The sequence below is a fragment of the Delphinapterus leucas genome, chromosome 3 (assembly GCF_059928025.1).
Source record: "Delphinapterus leucas isolate spDelLeu-1000000601 "Yukka" chromosome 3, BTC_Dleu_Yukka2, whole genome shotgun sequence".
Lineage (NCBI taxonomy): Eukaryota > Metazoa > Chordata > Mammalia > Artiodactyla > Monodontidae > Delphinapterus > Delphinapterus leucas.
Window position 1 is genome coordinate 5,787,619 of NC_143131.1, and position 12,581 is coordinate 5,800,199.

At 44.4% G+C, this 12,581-nt stretch overlaps 1 protein-coding gene across 1 annotated transcript in view; it reads left to right on the forward strand.

Moving 5' to 3' along the window:
- Positions 1 to 12,581, forward strand: part of ADAMTS16 (ADAM metallopeptidase with thrombospondin type 1 motif 16) — a 174,462-nt gene that overhangs the window by 98,829 nt on the left and 63,052 nt on the right. Inside the window, exons 19-22 of the mRNA XM_089908358.1 lie at positions 1,049 to 1,179; positions 3,145 to 3,268; positions 3,681 to 3,925; positions 5,788 to 5,926. Of these exons, the coding sequence (XP_089764484.1) occupies positions 1,049 to 1,179; positions 3,145 to 3,268; positions 3,681 to 3,925; positions 5,788 to 5,926 (639 nt within the window). The remainder of the gene's footprint in view (positions 1 to 1,048; positions 1,180 to 3,144; positions 3,269 to 3,680; positions 3,926 to 5,787; positions 5,927 to 12,581) is intronic.

The window sequence follows — 12,581 nt, forward strand, 5'->3', positions numbered from 1 at the left end:
CAAAGCTTTTTTTGTTGGGTTTTTACTCCTAAAATTAAGTAAAAATTAAGAAAAATTAAGCCAGTGAGAAACAAAGGCACAGGAGAAAAGAGTAGAAAGAACTTCGAAATTGGGCTCAAAAAATCTGTGTGCTATTTCTGGCTTTGCTAGTCTGCAGTAAATAAATTCGTTAATCATGGAAACACGTATTAAATTTGATTCTTAGAATTATTCAGTTGGGTTTCTTATCCTGCACTATATAGAAAATACTTGTACATGAGTCTTGGGCCTGTGAAAACTCCTAAGGCAGATAAATTTTTAGTATCAACTGTTCTCTTCTTTACCAAGAAGAGAACAAAGGGAAAAAAAAAAAAGTTTCTACAAAAGTTCATGTTAGCCATATAAGTCATAAATCCTTGAAATGGATTACCGAGAGAGTATATGAACTTGATCTGCCAATCTGTAGTATATAATGAGACCTATATTCTCCATGTATCAGCGTTTTTTGACAATCCATTATATTTATTTAAAAAACAATGTTCTCTGGAGATTTCATCCAAAAGTTATTCTCTTTATCAGTTTAAAAATACTATGTATTTTAGTAAATGCATTAGCTATTAAGAAATTTTGTGATTATTTTGAGTATTTTATTACACTTTATTTGTAAGAACTTTGTGTATTGCTACAAAATAGTAGTGACTTTTTGCATTTCTAGAAAGAGTAATTAACTATACTAGTAAAATAAGTGAACAGTAATGTAGTTCAAGTCAACAAATGTTTATTGAATGCCTACTATGTGCCAACCACTGTGTACGGAGCAAGGACCGATAAAGGACACAGTCGAAAAAAAAATAATAGTGAAGCTTTAAAAAATATTTTAAAAAATTCAAGGGGAAAAACCAAGCCTAAAGAGGCAATTTATAAAAATGTCTTTGCAATGTATTATTGTGTGGGAGTTATTTTATGGGCAAAAAAGAAAAAAAATAGTCTATCTAAAATTTAGAGCAAAAAAATGATCAGAGCTTAAGTATCTTTCTTATTTGTGTTTGTGTGTGTATTTCTTTTTAAGATCAGGACTTATGCAAACTCTACTGTATCGCAGAAGGATTTGATTTCTTCTTTTCTTTGTCAAATAAAGTCAAAGATGGGACTCCATGCTCGGAGGATAGCCGTAATGTTTGTATAGATGGGATATGTGAGGTAATAATGATCATTCATTCATTCAACAAACATCTCCCAACAGTCTGCTTTATGCCAGGCATCCTGTAAGGGGCTAGAGAGACCAGACATTTAAAGCACACCCCTTCCCTCCAAATCACAGCCCAGAGGGAGAGAAAGCCAGATGAACATCTATGGAGACAGGCAGTGGCTTGTGGCAATGGAGGCGTGTGCAGAGAGCATGGCGGGGGGAAGGGTGGAGCTGATTCTCTCTTAGATGTGGACCTAAGAGATTTGTAGGGTTCCTCGGGGAAGGGAAAGGGAAGAGGGGTGTTGGGGAAGCAGGGAGGGGAACACAGAGATACAGGAAATCATGGGATGGTAGGAACCAGTTCAGGGGTCAGAGTACCCAGAGGCAGGCAGGAGCTGGGGGATGCTGAGGAGGTGAGTGAAGGGGAGAAGCTTGCAAAGGGCCACTTGCTGTGGGGACGAGGACTTGGGGTTTTTATCCACATGTCCCTGTGGAAGGCACTGGGACTGGGGACGCGTAGAGTCGCCCAATCAGACGGCAGTAGCCAGGCAGTGGCGCCAGAGTAAATGAAGGCAGGGACAGCACAGAGACAGGGGCCGCTTCACTGCTGTCGAGGGGGTCTCGGGAAATCGGCAACCTCACTTCTGTTGGAGAGGGACTCAGGACACATGCTGGGAAAGATAGGCGGCTAAGTGAACGCAACGTTCTGAGCTTGTTACCAGGCACAGAAGTGAGATGTAGGAAGAATTTTATTATAAACAAAGGGAGGGTGTTACATGCAATGGTCAGATACATTGCATGTAAATAATGGGCTTTTCAGTGAAGAAGTTACTCAATATTCGTATTCAGTGGAGTCCAAAGACCTTGGTTCCAGGTCTGATTTTCTTTAAGGTGTAGACCATGACCACAGTAAAGTTGAATCATCCACTCAGACCCTCAGTGTAATCGTTTGAATGCATGAAGATTAGACTAAATGATTCTGTTCGGATCTCTTTCAGCCTTAAAATGCTCAACTGTCCACCCATTGTGTCTAATTATCAGTTGATTTGTTAAATATGTCATTGTTTTTATGTATTCTTAATGATACAGTATCACAATCCTTTATTTGTAATTCTGAAATCCAAAGATGTGTGAAATGGAAAGTTTATTTGACTGTAAAATATAAGCTGACCTGAATTTATTTGGTGGCAAAACTGTCTTGAATTGATACGACTACCTTCAGTTATGTTTATCCCGCTCACTGTAGAGATGTGCGCATTTTAGAAACATCGTTGCTGTCCGGAGCCCTGCAGGGACTCTCACATCATATGTGTGTTAATTACCTTCCCACAATCCAAAAAACTCTTGAGTTCTGAAATGCATCTGTCCCTAGGATTTCAAACAAGGGATTGTGGACTATAGTTCATCCATCATTTCTGAATGGATTTTTTACATAGCTAGCCTATATTCTTTGCTAGGAAATGGAAAATTGGCAAGCATCACAGAATATATAAACAGCTGCTAAAATTCTAGACAGTAGCCAAATGTGCCTCTTACATAATTTACTGCTGGGAATAATCGCCCTGTGGCCTGTGTTCCTTCTTTGCCTCTGCACAAGGCGATTCAAAAAAGCACAAGGCGAATTCCAGTGGAAACTCGTGAGGCCACATTGCTTGTCATTTGTGCTAAGTGCTTTATATCGGTCTGAAATTTACCCACGTCTCCAGCATGACAACCCGATAGGTTTAATTCTGGGCTCAGTGTAGGACAGTCGTGTAAAAACGCCAAAGAGGACAGGGTATGTTTGCCATGCGAAGGTCTCCTCCTTTGGATGGAAGCGTAGTTGACAGTCTCACAGTGCACATACTGGGTATCCAATAAATATTTGTTAACTCTCCCGTGTTGGTGAAACTTTCAACTCGACGGGAAAAGGTTTGTGACTTTGTCCCTGTTGTCTTGTCTTTCATGAATGACACGTGACCTCGTGGGTCCCACAGAGAGTGGGGTGTGACAATGTGCTGGGATCCGATGCTGTGGAAGACTCCTGCGGTGTGTGCCGGGGAAATAACTCCAGCTGCACAACGCACAAGGGCCTCTATGCCAAGCAGCACCGTGCCAACCGTGAGTCCACCCACCGGAGCTGCCTGCCTGGCTGATCAAAGGGCGAAAGGAACCACCTGGTGGGAAGGATGGGAGGTGTAGTGCAAACAGCAGACAGAGTCCTGAGATCCCTACACAGACTCCTTGCCTGCTTTGCTTCTCAAACCTTCTGTTTTGATTGGAAGTGGTTGCTAGGGTATTTGAATTCAAGTGGTTTTTAGACACAGTGAATATTACAATAGCTCTGCTCCAATTAAAAAAATAAAAAACTCATTTATAGGACTCATGCAACTGGATTGCCAAAACAGATCTCCAGTTTCCAAATTCTGATTCTCAAGGTTTGGTTATGGAGAACAGCAGGTGCTTAGGGATTTGCCTTGGCAGTACTGAGTGAAGCATCACATCCTCCCCCTTCCTGTCTCCTTTGCTCTAGAGTATTACCAGATGGTCATCATTCCTTCTGGAGCCCGGAGTATTCGCATCTATGAAATGAATGTATCTACCTCCTACATTTCTGTGCGAAATGCACTCAAAAAATACTACCTGAATGGACACTGGACAGTGGACTGGCCTGGCCAGTACAAGTTTTCAGGAACTGCCTTCAACTACAGACGGTCCTACAGGGAGCCCGAGAGCTTAATCTCCCCTGGGCCAACCAACGAAACATTGATCGTGGAGGTAGGTTCCAGCCTCTTGGTCTCAGGGCTTGGATTTGAGGTCTTAGGGTGTTTTTGTAGGTTCAAGGCTACTGGAAAAATATTACATCCACACAAAATTGTTTTCAATTAGATAGTGTCTCAGAAACAAAACTAATCAATACATAGACTAAATGGGCCAGTGGATTTGTTTTGATCGCCTTTCATTTCTAGGTGTGGGATGAGATTTGTAATTACGCATATCATGCAGTCCCCATTTTTGCATCTTGATCAGTCGATTTTGACAAAAATCTGCTTCTCTCCTGTAAGCTCTGTGGCTCTGAGAAGCAGCCACTGTGGGTGGCTCTGTGTGTGCCTGTTTGGGTGGGACCAGCATTCTGCCGAGTTTTGTGGAAATGGGAGTGAGATGAGAACCCACCACCTGGGCCCAGTGCCTGGCAGGGGACTGCACACTCACCCCCTACGCAAGCCCCTCTGTGCTGTACCCCAGATGGCAGAGGCTCACGACATACAAACGGGCATCTTCTAACAATGTAATTTGTCCTCATGGGACCGGGCAGGTGGTGGCAACAGGCAGTGGACATGCTAATTCCCTACTTTTTTTGTATTTCTGTGCACACTTAAAGAAAAGACTGGTTCAAAAGTTGCCCCCTCAGCCCACACCTATGGGTGCAGGTGTGAACCATCCACAGGCCCTCCACCTGCTCTCCAGGCCTGGCAGTCCCATCCCAGTGTCCTTGCATCTTCCTGGGAGACACCCCATCTCCACACGTCCTACTGCCATCGCCCCTCCTGACCCGGAGCTGCTTCCTCCGCCCCTTTATAAACATGTTCACTGTGAATTTCTGCCTTGGTTATTTCTCTCCCCCCATCTCAGGCTTTTAGCTTTAATGCCCATGAGGAAAGAGAGATCGGTCAGGGTTGAAGGTAGTTGAGGCTTGTTGGGAACCTGTTTCCTATGCAAGAGGCTCAGGATGTCAGGCGGCAGAGTGGCTCAATGGTCATACATTGAGGCCACCTGTCCAGGGCTCATACCTGTCCTGAAGCATCTTCTCCAACTAGACTCGAGCTATGTTGTCAGGGAGGGAACTGTGGGGCCAGGGAGTTTAGGGAAGCTCCAGTGACTTCATCCACTGGAACCTCCCATCAGGGACCAGTGAGACTCCAAGCTTCAGAAATGGGATTTCTATTAACAGGCTAATGGTGAGGTTTCCAGAAAAGCCTCTCACCCAGGTCAAGGGATCGATACCTTTATAAAGGAAAAAGTAAGTGGTCCATGTGGTCGAGTTTCCAGCTAGAAGATGAAGAGTCCAAATGCAATTCCATGTGCTGAGCATTGCTCACAGGTGTGCCCAAGCTGAGAGATCTTTACTAGTAAGATGTTTTTCTCCTGTAGCCATACAGTACATGCCAGTAGGCAAAAGTCCTCTGCATCCCATCACAGGAGGAAGTACTCAGAGTTAGCCTTCATCCTGCATGGATGAGATCCATTCACCTGTTCTTGGTGGTTTGGAACTCACTAGGAATTGTGAAGGTGCTTTTTAGGTATCATTTTCTGATTTGCTCAGATGGAGAGCATTGGTGGGGCTCCCACGGTAACACAGAGGGAAAGAACCAAATGCTCTTGTTAGGTGGTAAAGGCTGTGGAAGAAACAGTAAATGTAAGGCAAAAGAGTCAAATGTCTACATATTTTATAGATGTCCTTGTGTCTAGTTTAATTCCTGTTTAGAAAGTTAATGCAAAATTTGGAGGATGGACAGTGTTTATTACTCTAATCACCTCCTGATGGATATGGCTGGTGTTTCAAGTAGTTTAAAACAAATTAGCTTCTATTTATTGGTTCTAACTTAACTCATTATCTTTTTCCCTTTCTTTTTTTATAGCTTCTGTTTCAGGGAAGGAACCCAGGCATTGCCTGGGAATACTCTGTGCCACGGTTGGGGGGTGAGAAGAAGCTCAGCACCCAGTCCAGCTACACGTGGGCCACCATCCGCTCCGAGTGCTCCGTCTCATGTGGAGGGGGTAGGTCACTTCCCACGGCTGTCCTGGTGATAGGCACAGAGGTGCTGGGTGCCTTAGGACCCTGGTCCTCATCACACTGCCCTGGTCCTCATCACCCTGCCCTGGTCCTCATCACACTGCCCTGGTCCTCATCACCCTGCCCTGGTCCTCATCACTCTGCCCTGGTCCTCATCACACTGCCCTGGTCCTCATCACCCTGCCCTGGTCCTCATCACCCTGCCCTGGTCCTCATCACTCTGCCCTGGCCCTCATCACTCTGCCCTGGTCCTCATCACTCTGCCCTGGTCTTCATCACCCTGCCCTGGTCCTCATCACCCTGCCCTGGTCCTCATCACCCTGCCCTGGTCCTCATCACTCTGCCCTGGTCCTCATCACACTGCCCTGGTCCTCATCACCCTGCCCTGGTCCTCATCACCCTGCCCTGGTCCTCATCACCCCGCCCTGGTCCTCATCACCCCGCCCTGGTCCTCATCACCCCGCCCTGGTCCTCATCACCCTGCCCTGGTCCTCATCACTCTGCCCTGGTCCTCATCACCCTGCCCTGGTCCTCATCACCCTGCCCTGGTCCTCATCACCCTGCCCTGGTCCTCATCACTCTGCCCTGGTCCTCATCACTCTGCCCTGGTCCTCATCACCCTGCCCTGGTCCTCATCACCCTGCCCTGGTCCTCATCACCCTGCCCTGGTCCTCATCACCCCGCCCTGGTCCTCATCACCCCGCCCTGGTCCTCATCACCCTGCCCTGGTCCTCATCACCCTGCCCTGGTCCTCATCACCCTGCCCTGGTCCTCATCACTCTGCCCTGGTCCTCATCACCCTGCCCTCGTCCTCATCACCCTGCCCTGGTCCTCATCACCCTGCCCTGGTCCTCATCACCCTGCCCTCGTCCTCATCACCCTGCCCTGGTCCTCATCACCCTGCCCTGGTCCTCATCACCCTGCCCTCGTCCTCATCACTCTGCCCTGGTCCTCATCACCCTGCCCTCGTCCTCATCACACTGCCCTGGTCCTCATCACCCTGCCCTGGTCCTCATCACTCTGCCCTGGTCCTCATCACACTGCCCTGGTCCTCATCACACTGCCCTGGTCCTCATCACTCTGCCCTGGTCCTCATCACACTGCCCTGGTCCTCATCACTCTGCCCTGGTCCTCATCACCCTGCCCTGGTCCTCATCACCCTGCCCTGGTCCTCATCACCCTGCCCTGGTCCTCATCACACTGCCCTGGTCCTCATCACCCTGCCCTGGTCCTCATCACCCTGCCCTGGTCCTCATCACACTGCCCTGGTCCTCATCACTCTGCCCTGGTCCTCATCACACTGCCCTGGTCCTCATCACTCTGCCCTGGTCCTCATCACCCTGCCCTGGTCCTCATCACACTGCCCTGGTCCTCATCACTCTGCCCTGGTCCTCATCACACTGCCCTGGTCCTCATCACTCTGCCCTGGTCCTCATCACACTGCCCTGGTCCTCATCACACTGCCCTCGTCCTCATCATGTCCTGATTAGGAGACCAGGGCTTCTGCCTGAGGGAGGTACTAACCTTTCTAGAGACAGAGTAGAGAGCAGTGCTGCTGAGCGTTACTTGAAGACTTGAGCTGTTTTCTCTAATTCATCTGTGTCAGCGTGTGGCCTTAAGGTTGAGTGAATTGGTTTCTGCTTTTCATCTAATTGAAGATTTTTGAAAGGGTAATCTTTTTTGAGACTATTAAAATGGAATTTTCTCAAATTCTTATACATTTCATGTTTATGATGAGAAATAGAAACTTGCATAGAAACTATAGTGATACAGAGCGAGGTTTTTATCAAATGGTCTTGTTCAAAAAATTTACTGGAAAAAATTTTGCTGTAAAGTCATATACTTAAATTCACTCAGAAAGTGTAAGAATTTTATGAAAGTTGCTGTGAAAATGACAAGAAACAACATGTCGAAAGAAGAATTTCACATGACGATAGATGGGTTTATCATCTTAATACCATAAGAATTTTAAGCCCATGATTAATTGATAAAGCTAGTTCACTAGAGGGACATTTTTAGCTTAGAGCCAGTATGCACTAACTGGTAAAGGGTGGAGAATAAATACGTGCAAACTTAGAAACAAAATATTAAGTTCTCTCTGATTTTTAAAAAACAGACAAGTTTCCATTCGGACAAATGGATTTCAGCTTTGTGCATTCCAGTTTTTAATAATTAAGTAATTAATCCAGACAGTACTATATATTTAAGTATAATGGTACACAAATGAGAATAGTACAAATTTAGAATATAATGAATAAGGAAAAAATAAAAGTAAACTCATGCCTTCTTGATAGTTGCTCTAAATAAATGAGATGAAGAAAATAAAGGAAAACTGAATGATTAACCAAAAAACAAGTCCGAAACGTTAACACTAGATACTTAATATATATTAATTCTTCTTATTGTAAACTAAGAATAAAATATTTAAGTCATATTTAAATTCTGACATTAAGAGCTTTTTAAGGTGAAATAGAATCCCCTTCTGTACAGCAGGCTAGCAGCAAATGGCTCTAAAGGCAACTAGAGAAAAATGGGATGTCCTACACTGGTGATGGAGCCACAGGAGCTGCTGTTTTACTCCATTCAGAAAAAAAGTAGAACAGAGCCATACTCTGGGCATCTCTGTGTGTGACCTGGGAAAGTTAACCTATTTATTTCCCTTCCCTCTTTCTTATAACCATCCCCTACGACTCTCTTGCCCATATTGGGTATGCTTGATTTTATCTGCCCCTATTTAGGATTATCTAACAGTGTTTGATTAAAATAATAATTAAATCAGAAAGCCTTCTATTTGTGTAAGGACATTACGATTTTCATGTGGTGAAAGGAGTGTAATGAATCACGTGGCAGCATCTGTAAAGATGTCTGGCCCATGAGAGTATTTCATTAGGACAGTTTCCCTCACATCTTCCCTTTGAGAGTCAGGCATGCAGAGGGTTGCTCAGTTTCCTCAGCACCGACCAAATTACCCATCTCAGTAGCCTGAAAAACACCGAGTGGATGATCAGCGTACTAGCAAATCTCCTAATTTCATCTAAGGACTAATTTTTACACTGAGGTTTCTAGAGGAAATCAACCCCAAACCCATTCCCTAATCATTTGCCTAAAGAAGTGTGTTATAGAGTCAGCGAAAGGGTGTTTGTTTTTAATTTTGATGGAAAATTCATGGAAAATCAAGGTTTCTCAATTCAACAGCAAGAAGGACTGTGGAATACCCATCCTTTATCACCTTGTGTAGGCTGCGGCTCTTCCATTCAGTCCTCCGGTGGTAATGCCCATGCCATACCGCTCCCAAGACTCAGCACCTAATCAAAGCATCCCCTCCCAGGCCACATGTGAGCACTTGTGAAATCCCATGGGCTTGAGTTGAAGTGGACCCTCCCATATTTTCCTAAAAGGACAAAAGCACAACCTCACCCTCCCTTCTCTCTCTCTTTCCTCTCTTGTGTCCCCAGGGATTATCTTACTTTCTGTACAAACAGGAGGAAAATTAGAAACACATCACTGTAGTTAACTGAGCACCTGCTATGTCTTGTCACTTACATGGCTTTGTGGAAACCCTCAACAGGGCTTAAAAGTTGAAAGAGTCCATGGAGGTTAGAGGCAGCCAAATCGGGTTCAGGTCTTGGCTTCATTTTATCTGCATGTTTTATATTTTGAAGATTTCCACTTGCATAGACCTCCCAATAACCTGGATTTGGAAGCTTTGAAGCATCTTTTACTTAGCTATCTTCCTGTGACCTTAATGTCTGCAAGGGGGTCTTTAAAGGAACCAGTTAGGGAATTAATGAACTGGGAGAAGATACCTGGGAAATCACCCACCTCTTGTTTCATTCCAGAAACATTACCTGGCATCAGTAAAGGAAGGATAATCCCATTTCCTTATCTGTTCTAATGGGCCTCTCTCTCTATAGAAAATAAGATTTCCTGACAGTGCCTCTCATCTTCTTTTCTGACAGCTTCCTCTGCTCTCTTTTTTCCCTTTCAACTCACTTTTATGACAGAACCATGGGATTTTATTTCAGTTATCCTGCTTAGTCGTGCCTCGACCGGACTCTCATTGGGACATTGGTGATGTGCAAGGACTCATACAATGAGCTGCTAAACCAAGAGTATCTGGGGGGATAGGAACCAGCTTAGCCGATTATGTCCTACTCTAAGATAAGGGCTTTTAGACATGGTGATGACTTCACCAGACTCTTGTTGACAGTGTAAAGGCATCAGAAATTTCTCAAAATTACATATGCTGCAATTTTTTAAAATCTACTTCTGTGATTTAATCGGTTCAATGCATTTCAAATAGTAACAAATTTCAAACCTCTGATTTACTTACTCATGAAAAGGCTTATTCAGATGTGGCTTATAGCTATGTTTAATTTATCTGATGTGCATCATACAATGTCTGGGGATTATCGTCTTTCAAATGGAACTATTCATCTGTTTCACAATTAGAGTTCCTCAGACAAATCTTAAAACTGGCTTGTAAATCAGGCTCTTTCATACTTTCCCAGTAATGTTCTCTTCACCATCTACAGATATTTTTAGGGCTTAAACTTTAATTAGCTTAGTGGTTAGGTTTAGAAAATGGAATAAAAAAATAAAAATAAAATGGAATAAAATTAAGTATTAGCAACGTTGCCCTCGTTTTGTTGATATGAAACCATTCATTCATTCATTCACTGTTCAGTCAGCAAACATTTGTGGGTGTCAATCTGAACCTCAAACTTCTTGAAGCCACATGGGGAAAATGTAGAGACCTTTGCTAATTCTCTCTGTTTCTGAAGTGCATGATGAAACACCAATGTAATTGTTACTTTATATGAAAAGTCTTTAGTGACTTATTAGCATTAAGGCTAATTGAAACATGGTACCTCTGTACAGCTCAACCAAGGCGTTGAGTACTTACATTCTTCCTTAAGTGTGCAAGGCACCACACTGAGTTCTGAGTCTATAATGAGGAATCATACAGACCGGACCTGTCCTTCAAAACATGCAATCTGGAGGGAGGAATTACCGCACACCCATACATAACATGAGAGATTATAAACTGTCGTATGTAGGCATTCATGAGAACTCAGAGAGGACCCCAGAAACGTGGCACAGAGAGTGCTGGGTTAGCTGCAATTGAGTATCTGTCGTAGTCAGAGGTGGAGAGCTGAGATGGCTTTTGAGCATCAGTCATTCATATTACTCATCTCACTGGCTAAAAATCACATCTTTTTCACAGGAATTACTTCAAATTAGACATCCCCCATCCTTATATTCAAAACGCCCTTACCTCTTTTGAATGTTAGAGTAAATGTGCATTTTACTTTTCTAAACTTTACCTAAAGGCTTGTGCTTGTCCTTCTAGGTCTCAGAGATCAACTGAAATGATTCTGGCTTTTTCCTCCCTGCCTTGGGTCACCTTTGAGCCAAGTTCATGAAACCACTTCTCTGTCTTTATCCAAGGCCTGGATAAATTACAAAACACATGCCCACTTTAGCCCTCTTACCCCCCAGAAAAGCAGAGGAGAGGAAAACAAGTTCATCCCCTGGAGAGGGACCAACTTCCTCAGGAGGCCTGTGTGATATCCACCCCATCATTTCTTCAAGAGCCCCCAAAGGTTCAGGGTAAGATGAAGAAGTCCATCTCGTCCACTCTTCCTGGGGAGCAGGAACCCTTCCCTGTCCCCAGAGCCCCACAGTCCTGCACACACACCCTCACTGGGGGCATTGGGACCCATCCTAGGCCCAGCCCCTCTCAGGCTCCTGTGGTGGTCACGTGGTCACGGATGGCTCCCCCTCCACCATCCTCCTGCAGGGGGAGGGAGGTGCACATGTGGGTTTCAAGTCCTGCTGCCCCCTTCTCATTAACCAAACTTGGAACCTTAAAGACAGGTAACACCTGCCTATAGCAAAATGAAGGGCATGTCCTGCTGTCATTTCAGACAGGTCAGTGTGGTCAGGAAAATCAGATATCGGGCCAGCTTCTTGTTAAGCAGAACAGACACAAGGATGTCACAGGCCATCCATAAATGGCCATCATCACCACCCTCCAAGCTCTGGTGCCCGTTAGGGTGCCATCATGCCAGGAAAGCTGTCACTTAAGCACACCTGGGCATCATTTAGACTCTAGCAGCAGCTCCCAGGAGTTCACCCTCTCTGTTTTCCTGGAGTTATCTTCCTTCTTCCACTGTCAAGGTCCTTCAATGTGCGGGCATTCATGTCTGTACTATATCTAGCGCTTACCACAGAGATGATGCATGCTTCTCGTGAAAACACATGCTTCGTTTATGGAATATTTTCCAGTTTTCTGTGTAGTTTTGCTTAAATGATGGGTTTCTTTTCCTTTATAAAAAAAATGATAAGGATTTTGTCAACAGCTGGAACTCATTCTATTGTTAGAATTACTGAAAACTTAGATATTCTTTGATATAATCACAGTCTTTTAGACTGAATACTCCTCGTCCAGATATTTTGGCAAAATGTGAAGATTTTAAAATGATTTCCAAAGATCTGGCAAGAGCTGGTTTCTGTAAAAAGATAAAGGTAGAGCTTTATCACATTGCTCGTTAAACTCACCACCTTCCATAGCTAGGGTTCAGCTTTGGGCTTTCCCCAGTTAAAGGATTATTCTCTCTTTTTTAATGTATTTTT